At 52.9% G+C, this 20,677-nt stretch overlaps 3 protein-coding genes across 7 annotated transcripts in view; 2 read left to right on the plus strand and 1 right to left on the minus strand.

The window, feature by feature from the left end:
* Positions 1 to 1,630: 1,630 nt before the first annotated feature.
* On the plus strand, positions 1,631 to 5,053 carry BSND (barttin CLCNK type accessory subunit beta; the record flags this gene model as incomplete). Its single annotated transcript, XM_080349225.1, has 4 exons — positions 1,631 to 1,807; positions 2,879 to 2,958; positions 3,825 to 4,058; positions 4,768 to 5,053. The coding sequence occupies 4 exons, from the start codon at positions 1,631 to 1,633 to the stop codon at positions 5,051 to 5,053; spliced, it is 777 nt and encodes a 258-aa protein (XP_080205351.1).
* A 3,964-nt stretch (positions 5,054 to 9,017) lies between these two features.
* PCSK9 (proprotein convertase subtilisin/kexin type 9) lies at positions 9,018 to 13,627 on the plus strand (the record flags this gene model as incomplete). Its single annotated transcript, XM_080349082.1, has 12 exons — positions 9,018 to 9,179; positions 9,270 to 9,458; positions 9,587 to 9,707; positions 9,912 to 10,045; positions 10,595 to 10,736; positions 10,838 to 11,034; positions 11,168 to 11,351; positions 11,656 to 11,826; positions 11,983 to 12,131; positions 12,244 to 12,409; positions 12,992 to 13,173; positions 13,460 to 13,627. The coding sequence occupies 12 exons, from the start codon at positions 9,018 to 9,020 to the stop codon at positions 13,625 to 13,627; spliced, it is 1,965 nt and encodes a 654-aa protein (XP_080205208.1).
* Positions 13,628 to 14,172: 545 nt separating this feature from the next.
* USP24 (ubiquitin specific peptidase 24) overlaps positions 14,173 to 20,677 on the minus strand; it is a 64,126-nt gene continuing 57,621 nt past the window's right edge. For 4 of the 5 annotated variants that reach the window (XM_080348564.1, XM_080348562.1, XM_080348561.1 and 1 more), the window contains 5 exons: positions 20,352 to 20,430; positions 19,909 to 19,984; positions 18,813 to 18,899; positions 18,379 to 18,489; positions 15,587 to 18,221 (listed from right to left, as the gene is read on the minus strand). In XM_080348564.1, coding sequence (XP_080204690.1) covers positions 18,159 to 18,221; positions 18,379 to 18,489; positions 18,813 to 18,899; positions 19,909 to 19,984; positions 20,352 to 20,430 — 416 coding nt within the window. In that variant the 3' untranslated portion in view covers positions 15,587 to 18,158. The other variant, XM_080348563.1, reaches the window with a different exon arrangement.

A 20,677-nucleotide genomic window follows, 5' to 3' on the forward strand; every position in this document is an offset into this window, starting at 1 on the left:
GCTGGTGCTGGCATGGGGCTGGGACTCTGCGGGTGGCTGTCTGGTCCCTCAGCTTTAAACTGAGACCCTCCTTTGCTGGGGTGAGGGGAGGGCAGGTGAGAGAGGGAAGGAGGAGGGGGTCCGTCTCTCTTTCCCAGCGATCACTCCGGGGCTGTCAGGATTGCGGGTCCTGTGGTCGATGTGTTCGGAGCCTTGGAGGCAACTGGCATGTTTGAAAGCCTTCATATTTTTAATAAAACTGCTGCTTGTTGCAGATGCTTTGCATTCTCTGCTCTGACCCACCCTGAGAAGCTCAGATCAGGCCAGGGGGCTGCCCACTCAAAGCAAGAGCTCAATAACAAAAACAGCAGAAAAGAATGAGGAATTGGGCCAGAGAAAAAATAGCTGTTTGCTCCTCTTCCTCTTCAATGCCCCTTCCAGTCACATCTCCATCCCTTCCACCTTGCTTTCCCCGCATACCGACATCCCACGCCTCACTTTGTTTCGTTTAGAGATGCCCAGCAGCTCACGTGTGTGCTCAGGGCACCCAAGTGCACTTGGCTTTTCAGGCAGCATCCTATAAAAAGACAACCTGAGTGGCACAGCCCCCTCCCTGCCCACCACCAAGGTTTGCAGCCTTGCCCAGGGGAAAGGCTGACAGCATCAGGGGCTGCTGCTGGTTGCTCCATCCCATTGAAATAAGGGGCTGCTCTGGGCCCCCTGCAGACCTGTGGGGCTGCAGTGTGGCTGCAGAGCCCTAGCCAAATGTAACATATTGTTCGTAATATAATAAATAATTTTTCGTAAGTCAGGTATCTGTGCTCCCATGTAGGAAGGCAAGCAAGGGAACAGAATGAAGGCTAATTAAAGCCGCTGCTGTCTGGCTATCAGACGTGTCGTGGGAAGGGGACACCTTTTGACCATCCAGCTCCATCTTACCAAACACAGGGCACATGGACGCTCTGTCCTTCCTCCCCCCAGGTGGATCAACCTTGCTCCATCCTTCCCCAGCTTCAGCCCTCCTTCACAGCCCAGTTGCAGCCCCACTGATGAGTCCCCAGCACCCAGCTGGAGCAAGGTGGTAGCTATTCCCAACCCACCAGCCTCCAAAAAGACTCTGGAGTGCTCACTCCTCCCCTGCTGCAGCCCTGCAGTCCTTGCAAACATGCTGCACCCTGACATCCCACTCATTTGGGGCTCTGCAGCTCTGATTTATGGCCGAGTCCAGCTCCAGGCCCCAGCCAGGGCTGGGACAGCCCTGTCGGGACCAACCACTCCCTGTGTCTCTGTCTCTCCGTGTTCCTGCCTCTGCCACCGCGTCCTCCTCTTCCTCCCCATCCCAGACATGGGGTCGGACCGCCGCTGCCTGCAGGGAAGGTTATGTGGACACGTGCCGGGCGGCTTCACTGGAGTGTGAACAGCGGGTGGGTGTTTGCATTCATTACAAACCCATTAAAAACTGGCTAGCTCAGCCCTGGGCAGGACCAGGCTCAACTTGCAGCTGATCCTCAGCCCCTGGCAGCCTCCTGAGACAGAAGCCACTCCTTGCTGTACCCTAGGGTGTGCTCAGCAGGCAGCAGCCGCAGGGAAACGGGCTTCACGGGCTTCCCCAGCATCTTTCCTCCTCCCCTGCCTCCACAACTTGGCACCCATGGCTGAGGAGAAGACCTTTCGCTATGGGTTCATCATGCTGGGTTTCTTCCTGGTGATGACGGGGATGTTCATCATGAGTGTGGAAAAGCCCCAGATCTACATCACCTTCTGCACCCTGGGTGTCCTGCTCGTGGCCGTTGGCATCACCTGGAGCATGTGCCAGTGTTACCCTAAGGTAGGGTCTGTCCCACCATCTCGGGGGGCTGGTTTTGGGGGGCTTCAGCTACTGTGGACATGTAGCCATGGGCTGTGCCTCAGTTTCCCCATTCATGGGGTCGGGTAGCAGGAGATCCCATGGGAAAGCCGGCTGGGGCGGTCCAGAGGGGGATGTGTTCGTTTGTGAGGCTCGTGCTCTGCTACATCTCCCCAGTGATGCCTGCAGGATGCGACCCCACGCCCTCGCCCCGCTGCACCCCTCCCTGAGACTGGGGCTTAGCTCTCAAGCAAGCAGAGGGGAATAAGCCCAAGTAAATCAGCTCGTGTTCTTCTCTATCATAGAAATCTCCTCCCAAAACAGCCTCTTCTTTGCACCGATGGGGGTTGGGGGCTCAGCAGGCTCCCAGGACTTCAGAAGAAGGGGTTGTTGTGACCTTGGAGGTTTTGGAGGGGCCCACCCCCTCCGAGCACAGCCCTGATCTGCTGGTCTCCTTGGCAGAGGGCACTGCTGGCACGGCAGGGTGGCCACGCGTCCCTGCCCTGGGACACTGAGCTGGCAGAAAGGGCTTTTTTCCAAGGAGAAGTCGGCTGTGAGGCTGATCTCGGTGCTGCAGGGCGGTCCATTAACAGCTTGGCTGCACCCCAAAATGTGGGGTGGTGCATGGGACCCCAGGACTAGCTGGGAGCCCTGGGACTGGGGTGAAGTTGATCCCAGCTCCCTGCAAAGCTGAGCTCAGCCCAGTGAGGGGGAGATGTGGCTTTGTCACTGTGCTCAGGGCTCAAGGACAGGGCACCCTTGGGGTTGTCACCGGCCACTGACTTGTACCATGGGCCCTGGGACCTCCCCGTGGCTCATGGACACACATGAACCCCCTGGGGACAAGGTGCTGAGAGTGAAGCAGTGCTGGGTTCATTCAAACTCTTATTGATTTTCCCCATAAAACTCCTTTCCAAGCAAGATATTCAAATCTGCTAGGAAATGTCCAAACACTCAACTGCAGGGACACCCTGGACTTTTTACCGCTAACAGATGAGGGTCCCCATGATGCCCAGTGAATCCCCCTGGGCTCTGCATTTCTTTTCCCCACAGATAACGTTTGTCCCTGTGGACCTCGAAGCCGAGCGGTTCCTGGACCACAAACCCTTCATGCTGCCGGAGAAGGACACCCAGTAGGTCCCAGCTCCCGACCCCGGTGCCGTGAGCTGCCATTTGCCTTTTGGCAGGTGTTTCATCTGTACACACAGTTATCTGCCTGTCCCCGGGGACAAGGGCAGTGTCTGAGCACACTGGCACCAGGGACAACGACACATATTGCAGCAAAAAATGACAAGCAGGGCCCAGGGGGGAGGGGCAGGGGGGGATGGACAAGGGCTGGCTGAGCTCCCCAGGGCTGGAGCGAAGCTGGAGGGTGCAGAGCATCCAACTGCATCCCTGTAGGAATCCCCCTGCAAGGACAGAAGGGCAATGAAGGTGAGAGGTCTGGAGCACAAGGCTGATGAGGAGCGGCTGATGAAACTGGGGGGTTCAGCCTGGAGAACAGGAGGCTGAGGGGAGACCTTATCGCTGTCTACAACTGCCTGAAACGAGGTTGTAGCATGGAGGGTGTTGGGCTCTGCTTCCAAGTAACAAGTGACAGGATGAGAGGAAATGGCCTCAAGTTGCACCAGGGGAGGTTTAGATTGCATATTAGGAAAAAATTCTTTCCAGGAAGGGTTGTGAGGCATTGGAACAGGCTGCCCAGGGCAGTGGTGGAGTCACCATCCCTGGAGGAGTTTAAAAGATGTGTAGATATGCCTCTTAGTGACATGGTTTAGTGACAATATTACGTTATGGTTGGACTCTGTGATCTCAAGGGTCTCTTCCGACCAAAATGATTCTATGATTCAAGAATCCACTGGCCCTGCTGCTGGCAAGGGTAGTGGTGTGGTCTCAGTAGCCTCTGAAGCACCTGATGGAGTATGTGTGCCCCCAAGCATGTCCTGGCTCTGCACAGGTCCAGGTCCTGCTCAGCATCCCATTCCTCCTTCACCCACAGCTTGATTGTAGCCTCCCCCAACCAAGAGGCCACCAGCACCTACGAGAAGAGCCTGCCATCCTACGAGCAGATCCAGAAGCAGGCAGTGGGCTCGACCCCCACAGCCCAGCCCAGACCCCGCAGCTGCTCCCAGCCCATGGTGCAGGCCAGAGCAGAGGTTCATCGGGAGCAGGGGGGAGCTGGGGATCCCCCTCCAGAGACGGCTCCTTTGCTGGAAACGGCGGCAGGCAGCTGGTACGTGAGGTTTGCAGGGTTGGGGTGGCACTGGGGTGATGTTAGGTGAAATTGGGGGCATCAGACCCCAAGCAAGGGAGAGGGAGAGGAGGCAGTGCTCCCACAGCACTGACCTCCAGACCTGGAGCCTGGACAGTATCTCAGCCCACGGGGTCTCTCAGGACCAAAATATTTACCAGGGTGAAATCAGGAGGAAATCTGAATCGCCTTTGGTTGCGATTTGCATTTTGCTTCTATTTCATTTTACAAATACAAACAATGTCTCTCACCAGAATCAATCCCAAGTTCCTGGTCAGACTTGGATAGAAATGAGATGGTCAGTACATGTCCCTCAAGCCAAATGCCACATGTGATGACCAAACATTGGTCCAGGAGGTCCCAAAAGCGCTTTGGAGGTGATGGGAGTCTCTGGTGCAGCCTCAAGGTGTAAGCACCCACACACCTCCCCTGCCAAAATGCAGCTCCAATTGGGACAAGACGCTTTGCTTTCTCCCCAGGACATGGGCACAGCGCGCGAGGGCAGCAGCTACTTTGTCCCATGGGCAGGAGGGGGACCAGCAGTCAGGTTGAAACCACAGAGGCAGGCAGTGAGGGTTGAGACAGGGCCCTCCTGGGGTGGCCATCCAACAAGGGGACTGGTGACTCTGGGACATTGGCTGAGTGACACTGAGCTCTGCCTGCTGCCTCTCAGCCCTTCCTGTTCCCGCAGCCCCCCCCAGCCGGCCACGGGGGCTGCACCGCTGGCATCGCTCCTGGAGGACATGGACACGCCATCGCTGGAGGGCTCCGTGCCCAGCAGCCCCGTGCCACGGGGTCGTCCCCCACCATACACCACCCACTCCGGCTGCACCCCAACCAGCTCTCCAGCCAGGGGAGAGAACCCCAGCTCCTCCCGCAAAGGCACCAGGGAGGAGGATGACCTGTATTATGGGCTCCGAGAGGGGCCGGACACTCTCCTTGAGGACAGTGACTGCCTTTTTGAACCTGAAAACTGATTTCCTGGAGAGATGAGCCACTTGGCAAGGACCCATCTCGTGGAGGGGACACAAACATCACAGCCTGGAAGGGAGAGGCTGGGGCTGCTCCCCAGAAGTCCCTGCAGTGTGGAGGAGCGCCCAGGCTCCTGCCCTTCCCCTGTCCCATCCTGTGCCCCTTGCACCCCCTCCCCCACCTGCACCAAAGGCTGCTGTTCTGCAAAACCAAGAGGAGCATCATCATTTCCCAAATTTCTGCAGCAGAAGGGACAAGGACCCTCTCACTGACCCCTTTGGGTGGGTGCAGATGAGCACGAATGCTGGCCTGGGCAGGATCTGGGCTAAATAATGTGCTTAGGAAGGGGAGAGATTAGCTTTGCTGCTTGAAACAGGATCAGTGTTTAGGTAGGTAAAGATGTATTCACCTCAGGTAGGCTTTATGAGGAAAGTATGTCTCCAAGGCCTTTTTCTCACTTATCAAAGCTCCTCTGGAATTAAAATTAAATCCTGAAACTCCTGCAGCAGCCAGCCTTGATGTTTTTGCCCTGGAAAGGCTCTCCAGGTCGGGAGGGGGGTGATAGCGGGGAGAGACCGTGCAGACCCCATCTCCTGCATGAGGAGCAGCTTCCAGCACTGATGGGTGCAGGGGAATGGCTGTGGCTTCCTGAGGGCTTGCCAGGCTTGGCATGGGGTGAGAAAGCCCAGCTGGTACTGGGAACAATGAGCATATTGCAGCTTTCAGGCCACTCAAGGTTGTGGCTTTGGGCAACCTTCTCTCAGCTGGGTTGGTGTCATCAGCTGTGGCACTGTAGGTGGCTTTGCACACCAGCAACTGCTGTCCCCGAACTCTCTCTGGATAAAAAGTGTTTGTTTCAAGTCACAGGGATGGAGCTAAGGCTGGTTTGTCACAACAGGGCAATACAGTGGCTTCAAGCAGCCTGTTTGCAACACGCAGAGATGGCAGCACTGGCAGGAGCTGTGACCTCTGCCTGCCCTTTGGCTGTTCAAGGCTATAGGCTCTGCATGGCTGAGCCTCCCTGGGGAAGCTGAATTTGGTTCAAAGCATCAGCAGATCCAACAGTATGGGGATGCTGAGAGTCCCTCACCTTGTTTTCGGAAAGCTGGACTGGGTGCTGCGTGTGCCTGGCATGGCCCAAGGAGGCTTGGGAGCACATACCTACTGGCAGAGAGGCTCTTCAGAAAATGTATGCAGTCTGACAAGCCCAAAAGTGGAGGGAAAGCTGTCTGTCCTCCAGCACCTGAGGGGGATGGAGCATGGGAGCCTTGGAAATGATGCTCCTCACACCTAGTGAGCGCTTTGCCTGTGCAGTCCAGGGTGTTGCAAGAAATGGCTCTACCTGGGGGCTCTGTGCCCCAGTGACACCCATCCTGGTGTTACTGCAGCCCTTGCTCACCTTCGTGTAATCACAGCACAGGGACAAGGACAGCGCCCTGCGCACTTGGGGTGTTTATGGCCAATGATGCCCTCAGGCAGGTGGGGAACAAAGACACCTGTGTTTGCTAAATATTGCTGGCAGGGTTGTGAGTGGCTGTCCAAGAGGAAGCATCACCCAGCAGTTTACACTTGCTCTATTCCTGCCCGTCCTTCCTGACTGGGGGGAGTGGGGTGGCTGTGGGGAAACCACTGGGATGGGGCTGGTTTCTGGACAGTGTCTGGGGCAGGACCTGGCCCTGTGTCACTGGCTCTTATTGGGTGTGGGAACCCTGTAGAGACCTGGAAGCTTTTGCCCATCTCACGTCCTGGGACTCACTACCACTTTTGGCAAAAGAAACTAATTATCCAAAGTATTTCCTTTGGGCAGGGCAGAGGGGTGAGATGGGGGAGCTGAAGCCTCCTCCCCCTCCAGGCTGCCATTGTGCAGCTGGATTCGAATCCCCACATCGCTCAGCGATGCGTCCTTGCGCAGAGGCTGCTGCAACCAGAGGGTTCAGCTCCCCCCGCGCCGAAACGCAGTTAAACATTGCGAGAAACGGGACATTCCTGCATCGCATTAAACCCCGCAGAGCCCCGGGCCCCGCCCGCCCGCTCGGCTCCCGCGGGAGCCCCGTGTCCGCGGGACACTCCGGTTACGGCCACTCGCGAACGGGACTGACCCCTCCACAGGCGGGGAAGAGCAGGTGCACACTGCCCGCGCTGCGCACGCGGGAATGGGTCGCGGCGCGCGATCACGGTAGCGCACCAGTGGTGTAGTGGTATCATGCAAGATTCCCATTCTTGCGACCCGGGTTCGATTCCCGGCTGGTGCAGAAATAGCCTTTCTGCGGTGAGCGGTCAGTTTGCACTCAGCTGCTCGAAAAACAGGGGGTAAAAAGGCTGTCTTTCTTCCTTTTGCCTCCCCCATAGAGGGTGTGCGGGAGGGTCTCCGGCCCAGCGTCACCCTGCCTTCTGCCAGCACAGCCCCAGGGCTCCACGGCTCCCCTGGGGTTGGAGGCCAGCAGGGGATTTAGGTGCCCTCTCCCCCTGGTTGGGGTCTTCTCTCTTGCCTTTTCTGCTCTCTCCTTACCGCTCCACTAAAGAGGACCCACTCCCTTTACACAGACACAGCCTGGGGGTACCACTGCCCTCAGCAGCAGCAGGAATTGCTGCTGGAAGCTCCCCTGTGTGACTGGATGGGAATCAGGTCTCTTCTCTACAAGATGCAAGTTTTTGGCTATTTCTGGATATTTTTTAATGCAAAAAATAATCTTTCTGCAGATATCCACTCCTTCCAGAGAGCTCTGGGTCTGGGTGTCTCTCACATTCCTTGTGCAGGTGTTGGGGTTGGGTATTCAGGCCAAGACCTTCCTGTGTTGCTCAGCACATGTGGGTGCATGTGGGGCTTCACCTTTGCCACACCCTTCTCTGTGGGCTCTCCCTGTCCGTCCCTCAGACACAGCTTGTCCCCCAGGGGAAAAGGAAGCAAATGAGTCCGTAGGGAGAGGGAGACTTTCCCCTCCAGAATGGGGTCCCCCAGTGATTCACCTGCCTTGAAGGTGTCCTGAAGCACCAGCTGTGTGTTGCAGGACTTAGCGGTGCCTGATTAAACTGAGCCAAAAAACAGGAGAGAGACTTATCCCCCTCAGGAGCCTGCTGGACACCAGACCCTGGCAATGTCAGCTCACCGTGGCAGAGAGCAGGTGGGAAGTGGGGTCTGACGTCCCCCCACTAACCCAAACCAGGGTGCAGGCACCCAGTCGAGGTCTCATTAAAAACAGAACATATACATCTCCATAAAACTTATACATCCATACAAAACATGTACGTCCACATAAAACATAAAAACTCTGAGGAGCCTATAAATAGCCAGTAAAAAAAAATAAAAATAACAATAAAAAAATTGCTATTTCCCCCAGTAGCAGCGGGCAGGGAATGTCACTGGGGATATTGGGGCAGCAGGGAGCCCAGCGCTGTGGAGGGGCAGTGATGGAAAGCAGCAGCGAAAGCACCAACTGTATCCCAGAAAAAATAATATTTGCGATGTGTGACGACTCTGTAAAAAATGCCTAAACAGGATTAGAGGCTTTCATGGAAATTTATCTCTGAAGTAAGCCAGTAAGAGGCACATAAAAGCTTTCATCCCTTTCTGAAAATAGTCCTTGAGCGTCTGCGTTTCGCTTGCCAGAGCTCCCACGGATGCACGGGCACTCAGGGGGGGAATTCCCAGCTGGCTGGTGAGCAGCGGCTGCTGCGGGCAGCGCTCCCGGCGCCCCTGCTCGCCCCGCGCCCCCACGCCGTGTGCTCCCCCGCGCCCCCCGCTCCCCTCCCCGTTAATGGTTAACCCGCCCGGCTGGGCCGATGGGGCCGGCGGCGGTCGCGCCGTCCCCGCCCCGCCGCGCCGGGCAGAGCCTCAACCGCGGGTCCGCTCCGGCTCTTCGGCTTCTCCGCGGGTGCGCGGCGGGTCCTCCGCGGCCGGGGGTGCGCTGCGCTGAGGGGACTCGGCGGCTGCAGGCAGCTCCGCGTTGCCCGTCGGGGCTCGGGGCCGCCATGGCCCCGCGGGTGCTGGCGCTGGTGCTGGCGCTGGTGCTGGCGGGGGCGGCGGCGGAACTGGCGGAGGAGCTGGTGGGGGCACTGCGGGCGGCCGAGGAGGAGGCAGCCGCCGTCGGGGCCGCTCCGTCGGGACCCGCCGCCTTCCACCGCGCCGCCAAGGTGAGGAGTGTGGGGCGGGTTGGAGCGGAGGGGGAGGCCAGGAGCCACGCGTGTATGTGTCCCCCAAGCCCGGTGCTCGTGTCCCCACAGGTGTCGTGGCGGCTGCCTGGGCGCTACACGGTGGTGCTGCACACGGGCAGCAGTGAGGCCGAGGTGCGAGGGACGGCACGGCGGCTGCAGGCCCGGGCGGCTCGGCGGGGGTACCTGAGTGAGGTGCTGCATGTCTTCCACCTGCTGCCTGCCTTCCTAGTGAAGATGAGCAGGGACATCCTGGACATGGTTCGTGGGGCAGAGGGTCCTGGGCTGGTGGGTCACAGCAAAGGGTAGCAGGAGGGATGGGCGCTGGTTTCTCCCTAAGCTCTGGGGGAACAGGAGCTTTGCCACCACGCTGTGTCTCCTCCCCGCAGGCGCTGAAGCTGCCGCACGTGGAGTACATCGAGGAGGACGCCTACATCTTTGCCCAGAGCATCCCTTGGAACCTGGGCAGGATCATGCCGCTCCAGCCCTTGGGTGCCTACAGCCCGCCCAGTAAGTGCCAGGGTGTATGGGGAGAACCACAGGGGCTTGGGGAAGGGTCAATGACCCCGTCCCCTCTCCTCATCTCAAGGAGATGGGGGATATCCCCCTACTCCATGGTGCTGTGTCTCTAGAGCTACATTTTGGGAGCATCCCAGGTGCCTGGGCTAACTGTGGCTGTGGTCGCTTTTCCCCACCTTGCTGCGTTTGTGGTAGATAAAGGTGAGTTGGTGGAGATTTACCTGCTGGACACCAGCGTGCAGAGCACCCATCGGGAGATCGAGGGCAAGGTGCTTGTGACCAACTTTGAGAATGTCCCGGAGGAGGACGGCACCCGCTTCCACAGGCAGGTGAGCCTCTGGGTGCCGCATGCTGTAGCCTGGTGAGAGCATCCCCCTGCACCTGCAAAACTGGTCAGGCTTGTGGGGCTTCTCAGGACAAGAGGGTCACTTGGCTCGTGGTAAAATGCTGGGCAGGATGCACAGCAGTGGGAGCTGGAGGATGCTGGGACCCTCAGTGTGGTCTGTTTGGGGTTGTGGCTGAGCCAAGCAGGGCTCCTTTCCCAGGAAAGCAGGCTGGAGGGGGTGCATGGGTGCATCTCGAGGTGTTGTTGCAAGAGGGAATCAAGGTACACCCTCATTGCTGTGTGCACAGGGGACCCCGGTGTGAACACAGCCCCAAGGAAGGCCGGCTGCATCCCCCATCCTTTCCGCCAACTTTTCTCCTTCTACACAGGATTATTTTTTTCTTTTCCCCCCACCCTGAAATATTTTTAAGGATTTATTCTGCAGCAGGATTTAGCTGGTGCCAAGCACAAGGGGTAGGGTGGGATGGGGAGAATGCTGCAAACCTACTTGGATGCAATGAGCCCAGGTGTAAAACCATAGTACCTGTGCCAGGCCAACAAGTGTGACAGCCACGGGACCCACGTGGCCGGGGTGCTGAGCGGGCGCGATGCTGGTGTGGCCACGGGTGCCAACATCCACAGCCTCCGCGTGCTGAACTGCCAGGGCAAAGGCACCATCAGTGGGACCCTCATCGGTGAGTCACCCCGTGCCCTGGGGAGCAGCGCACTCCCTCCTGGAGCCCCCTGCCTCATCCCCCTCCTGTGAGAGTGTCCGATCCCTTGTCTCATCCCCTAGGCCTGGAGTTTATCATGGAGAGGCTGGAGGCTCAGCCTTATGGACCACTGGTGGTGCTGCTGCCCTTCGCTGGTGCCTACAGCCGTGTGCTGAACGCTGGCTGTCGGCGGATGGCGCAAATGGGGGTGGTGATGGTCGCGGCTGCTGGTAACTACAAGGATGATGCCTGCCTCTACTCGCCAGCGTCTGAATCGGAGGTACAGGCTGGGGGGGTCCCCAAAGCTTGGGCACATGTGGGGACATGCTACCACCTCTCCAGGCTCATCTGTTCTGTTGCCAAGTGAGCTGGGGCTGTGCATCTCATCCTGCCCATGGTCACTGCCCTGGCAGGTCTTCACAGTTGGTGCCACCAACAGTGAGGACCAGCCCGCTTCCATCGGCACCCTGGGCACCAACTTTGGCCGCTGTGTGGACCTCTTCGCCCCGGGGGACGACATCATCGGCGCCTCCAGCGACTGCAGCACGTGCTTCACGGCGCAGAGCGGGACATCACAGGCGGCCGCGCATGTGGCAGGTGAGCTCGGCTGTGGGGTGGCGGGCAGGGCTGTCCATCTGCCTGCTAGTGCTGGGCATCTGTCCCTGCAGGCACAGGATGTCAGGGCTGCCTGTGCTGGGGACATTTTTGAGTGCCATAGTGCCACAGTTTTGGCACGTTTGGGTGCTACAGACCTCACAGAGCTTCCGCATCCTGTGTGTGTGTATGATGGGATGCAACGATTCCTCTCACGTCTCTCTGGAGTTGTGTTACTTGGGGGGGTTATGTGTAGGTGGCTGTGCAGCCCCCAGGTCTCACTGCAGCCCCTATTGGCTCTCGGCAGGCATCGCCGCCATGCTGCTCAGCGCCGAGCCCCAGCTGAGCCTCGCCAAGCTCCGGCAGCGCCTCCTGCACTTCGCCACCAAGAATGTCATGGACATGGCTTGGTTCCCTGAGGAGCAGCAGCTCCAGACACCCAACAGTGTGGCCAGGCTGCCCGCCCGGCTGGGTGCAGGTAAAGACCTCGGCTGCTCGCGGCGTGCTCGGCAGAGCTCTGCCCGTGCTGGCGAGAGAAGTGCCTGGATGAGAGCACGGTACATTGGCAGGGCATGTCCCAGTGCATGGGTTCTGGGTGCCCGCTGTGCCACTGATGCCATCTGTCCCGTTGCAGACGAGCAGCTGTACTGCCGTTCAGTGTGGTCGGCACGCTCGGGGCTCACCCGGCACGCCACGGCCGTGGCTCGCTGTGCCGGCGCCGAGGAGATGCTCAGTTGCTCCAGCTTCTCCCGCAGTGGCCGGTGGCTGGGGCAACACATGGAGGTGAGCAGGGTGTTCAGATCCAGAAGTGCTGCCCCTGGGGTGGCCGCTGGCCTCGCAGGGGTGTTCCCATGTCCCAAGCACCCCTGGTGACGCTGTGCTGCCCCGGCTGCAGGACAAGGATGGGCAGAAGCAGTGTGTGGCCCACAACGCTTTCCGGGGCCAGGGTGTCTACGCCATCGCCAGGTGCTGCATGCGGCCCAGGGCTCAGTGCCGGATCAGCACCAGCTCTGTGGTGGCCGAGGGGGTTGGCTGCTCCTCGCGGGACCATGTGCTGACCGGTAATGCCCGACATGGCGGGTTACAGAGCCTTGAGCCAGCATCCCAATGACCAAGGGTGTTTCTACCAGAAAAACTCTGGGAGATGGGGATAAAAGGCTGGTTTTGAGTGCTGAGCTAGCAGGGAATCATAGAATCATAGAATAGTCTGGTTTGGAAGGCACCTTCAGAGCTCATCCAGTGCCACCCCTGCCATGAGCAGGGACATCTTCACCCAGATCAGGTTGCTCAGAGCCCCCTCCAGCCTGGCCTGGGATGTCTCCAGGGATGGGGCATCCACCACCTCTCTGGGCAACCTGGGACAGGCTCTCACCACCCTCAGTGTAAAAAATTTCTTCCTCATGTCCAGCCTGAATCTGCCTTCCTTTCGTTTAAAACCATCACCTCTTGTCCTGTCATGACAGGCTCTGCTAAAAAGTCTGTCACCATCTCATAGGCCCCTTTTAAGTACTGAAGTGGGACATGTGATGCATGTGCAGAGGCAGGAAGGGCTCAGGGCTCAGTGGGGACATCCCTTAGAGCCGGTGTCTGCCCTGGGATGCTGCCACGGCTGCCCTACGCCGACAGCCCATCTCTCCTTGCAGGGTGCAGTTTCCACTCCCCCACCACAGTGCTGGGTGACGCTGGCAGACCCGTCCCGGGGCCAGGGAGTGGGCCCAGCCACTGTGCTGTCAGGACAGAGGTGACGGCACACGCCTTATGCTGCCCTGCTGCCAATCTTGAGTGCCAGGTGAAGGAGCACATGTCCCTGGGCGCTGTGGAGAAGGTAGGGACGGTGCACGCTCCTCTGCCATGGTGCTCTCCTCGCCTCTGCTCATCCCTCTGCCACCTTGATTTGGGGTCAGGTTGGCTTTGGCATCTCGTTGCGACTGTAGCTCCAACCCCAGCCTTTGGCGATGTCCCCAGTCACCTACCTGTATTAGGACATTCCCCACAGGTGGGGTCCAGCGGCTCAGTGCAACACCAGCCACATCACCCTGAGCCCTGGGGACCATTGGGGACAGGCAGAGCCTTTGCTGACCCATGGAGTGTGACCTCTTCTCCCCCATTAGGTGACAGTGGCCTGTGATGACGGCTGGACACTAACGGGCTGTAACGCCCATTCCCAGAGCCCCGGCACCATGGGAGCCTACGCCGTGGACAACACCTGCGTGGCAGCCGGTGTCGCGGGCAGCAGTGTGGCCACGGCCATTGCCATTTGCTGCCGGAGCCGGCCCTAGGGACGGGCTGAGCTGGAGCCACAGCCGCCCTGGCCCAGCGTGGTAGGGAGGGCAGCCTGGCTGGATGGCTGTGTCACCAGCTCGGTGCCTTCCCAGGGCTGAGCTGGCGCTCCTAGCATGGTCCACACTCCGACACGCTCCACGCTTGGGCTGCTGCCGTGGTTGGTACAAGCTCCGCACTCTCTTGCATGCCATAGGGCCAAGCCCCAGGGTGGCTCTGCAAGAGCTTCCCAAAGTCCTGCCCCATCACTGGAGCCATCCCAGCATCCTTTCCCCACCACACACCGGGCCTTTCTATAGACACCCTGACTGTACAAACCATCTCAAAGCTCTTTGTTCTTGTCACTCAGCACACGACAAAACCACTACCTTGAAAAAAAATGCAACAAAGCCAATTGCGGTGAGGGTTGTTCCTTTCTTTTCTGGTAGTTGCTCGTTAGATGTCAGCTAATGCTCCTTAGCACCTGCCATTTTTGGCCAGTTTTATACCTGCTTACTCATGTACTTAGGACATTACTTTTTAGTCAAGTGTAAGGGCTCTAGTTTAAACAGTCTGCTTGTTTAATTAGATTTTAATCTGCATTGCTAGAGTCAGCTACTGCTTTGTTAGTGTTATTTTGTTGTCGTTAAGTGAAAGCTAATGATCTGCTGGTGGTATACATTTCTTTAACAGGGCTTCCCAAGACACATAGAACTGGCTGTACTTCCTTTTGAAACGAAAAGAAAAAAAAAAAAAAAGAAGAAAAAGCTTTCATAGTATCTTGGTTTTTACATTTGTACCTTAAATATTTATTTGAAATTTTATAAATAAACATTTTATAAACGTCTTTTTAAAATAAAAAATTCATAACCAGTGCGTAGCAGGTATGATCCTTTGTCCGGCTTCATGTACATCCCTGGGCTACTAGTGTGGAAGGGGGAGCTGGCACCCGCCTGGCAGGGCTGCTGCTCCCCTAAACGAGCTCTCCTTTGTTAGCGGGTCAGCACAGTCGCTCATTCTGCTTCAAGGTGTCCCTGGACCATCACCGGCATCCTGAGGGCACCTGAGCTCTGGGACAGGCGCAGGGACCAGGGGCTGAGTCCTGTTGTCCCACACACACATAACAAACATTATTTGTTTTTAAAACAGTGGTGTACGTCAAGAGCTTCCAGTTATGGAAACAAGCAGTCATCCAACTCAGGGAACGTGCCCTTGTGTTTTTTGCTGCTGTTGCCAGTAACACTGGTCTTCACTCCATAAACACTGAAGCATCAGAGAGAAAATAAGGTGTAGACACTCATAGATGCACTCATAGCAGCAGAGAAAGAAGTACCCGAAGCCACCGAAGCTGGGTCTCACTTTATTTTTTTGGTGATTAGCAGTCTCCTGGCACTACAATGTATAATTTTTTGTTGTGTTACCTGAGGACAGATTAAAAAATAAAGCTTGATGCCACAAGCACCAGGCTAATCTGTCAAACTTTGGCTATTCTGGGTTGGGTGTTTTTCCCCAGCAAAAAGCTCCTCACAGATTTGTTGTTCATCTTCACAGATGAAGCTCCTCCGGCTTCATTTGGCAAGAGAAGACCAACACACAGGAAGAAGCACCACTTAGAAACAATTAAATTATCACCTAAAGATGGCAAAAAGCCAACTCCAACCTAAACATGTAATTACATAACATGTACATAATTACAGCCCATTTTTTTATTGGCTATAATCTGATTTTTGCACAAAAGGGATGTTGGCCTAAGAGCTCCCAAACAGCCTAGACACAGCTGGCACCTTTTTTTTCAGTGGACGTACAAAGCTGTAACTCCCCAATATTTCACCTCCACCGACTGCCCTGCGAGAGCAGAAGATCCTGCTGCCCGCTCGCCCGCCGGCTCCCAGCAGAAGGTGCGAGCACGTTCCACGCACGATGAGCCAGATCCAGCTTTCACGGCTTAGTTCAAGCCTGCATTGGCCTGGTGGAAGGAAACAATATTAAAAGATTAGCCCTGGCTTAGTATCTCGTAGGTGGGGAGGGTGCCTGTCCAGCCTTCTGCATCTCACACCAATGGTTTCGAGATAATGGGATCAACAGGACAAAAGCAGAGCAGCAGAGCAGCATATGCGCAATCTAAAGATTACACTGGTTTTCTGTGAAAGGAATAGCTTTATTCCATTGACCAGGAATCCCAAGACTGTTCATCAAGACTGCCTATTTTTCCAGTGCCAAATGTCTACGTATTCATCATACAATATCTCCCCAAATGCTCACAGGCAGGCTGGGGCTGCTCCTCACTGAACATTTTGTAAGCTGTATAAAAACATTTTCATCCAAAAAGATTGGCAGTAAAAATTACAACATAGAAATGCATCACAATTTACACAAAAACTAGTTTTGTTGAACTCTATTTTCCAAAAAATAATCTTCAGCAGGTTCAAATGACAGCAGCTGGAAACAAAAATAATTGACCAAGTATCATCTTATTGCAAATTATAACCATCGACTTTGTACAAGCGTGAGCAGAACCATGAAAAAGTTTGTATTGGTTTCAAGTATACAGTGGTGATGAGCCATTGGGATGCAATTCTCGTTATCGACGCTTCTCTGGGCCCGCGGTAATTGAGGACGTTGTTTCCATAGGAAATAACAGGAACCTGAAGTGAGAAGTGGTACCAACCCATAGGAACGTTACCAGCTTCTTCCATCACCATCACTGCTGTGTACTGACTTCTGATGATTTATGGCCCGAAGTGTTAGGGATGGGGGAAAGGGAGAAAGGAGTATCCCATAAGAAATGATTTATTCAACATTAATTTAAAACATCACATTTTAAAATGCCCTGGCACATTATCAGAAACATCTACAAAACGCTAACTCTGCCGTGTGTCAATGAAGACATCATTTGGAAAAGGAAGCGAGAGATTCGCTACGATGTCACCCTTACTTCTTCGCACGTGCAACTCGTGACAATGGTTCTATTAACCCGCAATAAGTTATAAAGCTGTACAGCTGCAATCAGATTGGATGTTTACTCCCAACAGTGAAATGACTGGTTAATTTTTCTATTAGTGCACAACAGTGAAAAGCTGTCTGCTGCTTCCTGTTTTGGCAACAGTATGTAAAAAAGGAAAAGAAAAAAGGCACTTTTTGGCTGGTTGTGCCTTTAACTTGGCAAATTTGTCTATTCTGGAGGTACCCAGGCACTCCTTAAGATGTCCCCCATTTCTGTGCATGTTTGTTTATATAATTTTTTTTTTTTTTTTAAAGTAAGGCAGAATCCATAAATAAAGGCAAAAAGCAGTGCAGAAAACGTGACAAACGCAAAATGTACAAAAGATGAAGAGTTAGTTGGCACAAAAGAAGCTTGTATCCAGAGCCAGAAATCACTGAACTGCACTTGACATGGAGAACAAAACTGTGCTCAAACCATCCCAACTGGTTTCCAGTGGTTTATGAGCAAATCAAAAGAGTTGTGATATTTTAAACATTGCCTGGTCAAGTGAAAACACAAACAAAGCCAAATCATTCTTTCCCTGTGTGAAAATTGCTATAAAATCTGCACAGTAGTGTTCCCAACTCACTCAAGGAATTATTCATCATATACAACCAATACCAACTTTCTCAGTGATTTCAAAGCACAAGCAAGTGATTGCAGATCACATGATTGAGACTACATTTTATTCAATATGTCTCCAAAGGTTAAAAAAAAATTAATGAGTAAAACTGTAACAGAATTCCATCTTAAAGTGCTTTTTCTTTCTTTTAAACTACTCATTAACTTTTTTTTTTTTCAAATCCACCAAAATCCTTTAATGATAAACACTTGCATACCTAGAGAGCAAAGCTTTTATTGCCCTTCCCAATTGTCTGTGGTTTTCGAAGAGTACCAGAAAAGACGACCCATTCCAGAGCTCCTTGACCAAAGCATTCTGTAAGGAATCTCTCCTTACAGAGCAATCTTGCTGATCCTTCTCATAAAGAGCTTTACAAATTAGCAGGGAGACATATTAAATACAGAAGTCCTTACGTAAACCCATTCTTTAACTAATATTTTACAATGAAATGTAAGTCATCACACATCTTTACAGAAATTTGAATATTCCTATTCAATATTATCAGAAAGATTAAAAATTTGCCCTCCATACATAAGGACAATCCTTTTTTTTTGCTGTATAAAAACCAAAAGATTTTTTTTTTTTTGCAGCATCACAGAAAAGCAACAGTTTTACATTCACTCATTTAATGTTCACATAAAAATTCAACCACTAGCATTTGTGTATTTGATAAAATCTTCTTGACAAACTGTTTTCGGTGTCTGGACTTTCGTAAGCTACTGCAGGTGAAGATGCAGTTTTCTAGAGTATTTATTGATCTGAAGCCTTTGTGGCTAAAAAAACGCTTTTGGCTTTCAGGGAAACAACCTCCTCCAGCATTGCCTCTGGCCTTGTAAAGCTGCTTCTCTTCCAGACTCCTGTAACAGCATAAGAATGGGACTCCAGTTTCAGTAGTTACCAGGCATTAAGTGTTTGAGTTGATCTGTTCCTGTGTCCATAGGATCCTCTACGGGTCTACATCATCAAGGTCACTTTTTGGTTCACCAATCATCATAGGAGACTCTGAGCCCTTCAATACACACAAGGGATGAAGAGATAAAAATGTGGCAAGTTACTTTTGTAAGGTGCACAGTTGTTCTAAATTCAGCAATGGTTCTGACTCGAGCCCCAGGAACAAGATAACGGAGCAACGCAACACAAGACAATCATGCCTTTGTTGTTGTTACCTGCTGCAGATGTCTCTCTCCATTCTCATTGGCAGGACTACTTTCTGACCCGTTACTGCTTCCAGACTGATCTTTCTCGTTCAGCAAGGCTGTGGCATAGGCCAGCGTGTCCTGAGTTGGAAACAGTCCAAGAGAGTGTCAGGGGCCATGGAGATAACCTTTATTCCATAATATCGCTTTTTTTTTAAAGTTGATTCTGAAACAATACAGCTGCTGTAATGAGATAGCTGAGTCACCACAGCTAATTGTGAGGTATTGACTAATATCATTCACAGCTTAGTTTTTTTAGGAACAACCTCAGGGTCTAGGCTTCTAAGAATGGTCTTAAGTGCACTGGAATACGCTAAGTTGCCAAAACCAAGGATACTAACTGAAAAGCAAAAAAAAAAGAAACAAAATAAAGTTTAACATCATCTCCCAAGACTGACACATACCTGTGCTGAAATAGTGCGCTGGAACGTTTTTGCAGTTGATGTTTCATTGGACACGTTACTCTGGGGAGCCCAATAATGTTCAGACATCTGCGTAAAAAGCCAAGAAAGCCATAAAATTGTCATAGGAGTTTTAGATGTGTAAAGCCTCATCCACTTGTAATAGTAAGTGAACTAACAAGTCTGGAACAAGCTTCCTGAACCCTCTGGCAACCAGCTGGAGATCTCAGGCACAGACAAGGATGCTCTTTTAATGTGGCCAGAACAGAGAGGTTATTGTCCCTCACCTGAAAACCAGCAACCAGCTCCCTGTAGTGGTGGATTCAGGGTTTACATGAGCCAGTACCAAGTAAAAATGGATACAGCAGAACTATCCAGACCTGTCAGTTCACTGCGACAACAAGTCGTGCCAGCTGTGCTGCCAGCATCCTTCTAACTCTGTTTCCAGTACGGGTTCCTGTGTCTGACATCTGCCTGGCAGCGGCTGTTGGGCCAGAAACGAGGCCAGAACTGGGACACTGTTGTGTTGTACGTGCAGGGCTGGGAGACCAAGCATAACCATGCTTGGCTGGAGGGAAACCTGAGCCAATTCTTCTGAGCTTTAAGTTTCCAAAGAGTCCTTGGGTATTTAATAAAGATGTGTTAGCCAAACTCCGTTAAGTTTAGAGGGAAGAACAGAAACTACATGTGTGGGAGGGAGAAGCTGTATCTGTCAACAGCTATGTTTTGTGTAAAGCTGCAATGATTCGGTAAGGAATCCACGCATTTATGCATTCTCACACATCAACACACAGTCAAAGGAAAACTGTTTTTTAAAAAATGTGAAACCTTCTAACAGGAATATAGTGGCACTGAAAGCTTCCCACGGGGCAAGGAATAATCACTACGACCATTCACTCTTGGTTTTACTCACCGTACAAGCATCTATGTATGAAACACATGGGGCCCTATTGAAGTTCTTGCATGTATCAGATTTAGGTGCACCCAAACTGTTCTTGTAAAAAAGTATTTTGTCTTTAATGTCATCTCAGAAAGCCATATAGAGCATAGAGATTTCATAATTCTCACTGTAAACATAGTAAAGTAACAGCCAAATTACCTTTTTCTGTAGCCACTGCACAGCCCAACTCCAGTGGTGAGAATTCTCCTTGAAATAATCTTTTGCAGTAGGACACCTTGGAAATTGAAATTATTTTCATTAGTTACAAACACAGCATTCTGGCAAACTTAAATCAAATCAATATATTGCGAAAATCCATGACCATTTCCTTATGTTTACATCGGTCTCAGTGCCAGGCTCCTGCCCTACAGAATGCAGCTGAACTTTGCCTTTATGAACAGCAATTATCAGTTGTTGTATGACAAATCCAACTGAGGTACTAATCAGTAACAATTTAACTTCATACTGACACAGTGCTTTGAGCACCACTTATATCACAGTAACAAAAAGTAAAGTTGACCAAAAGTATAAAGAATAGTAGCATAGTCACAGAGGGGCCTATGGTAGGGATGATATTAAACTCCAAAACCTGTATTACTCACTTCTGAGCCAAAGTAACCAGGAACTTGACACACTGGTAACAGCGGCTGCTGTCCACATGGTTGCTGTGGTGCATCAAGGCTGTGGGGAGAAACGCATGAATTAAAAAACACAATTCAGATTTCTGTGTACCAACCAGCCTGAAAACACAGCAAAGATGCAGCTAAAATTTTAACTTAGGTGGTAGAAGTTATTTCTACAGATGTTAGCACGAGTATGTGTGTTAACCACACTGCTGTACTGCTAGGAGTTTTGAGTAATTCCACAACTCCATTGGATTAAAAATAGATCAAAGTGAAAATGCATTAATTCTTTCAAATGTGGTACC

Source organism: Nesoenas mayeri (assembly GCF_963082525.1).
Source record: "Nesoenas mayeri genome assembly, chromosome: 8".
Lineage (NCBI taxonomy): Eukaryota > Metazoa > Chordata > Aves > Columbiformes > Columbidae > Nesoenas > Nesoenas mayeri.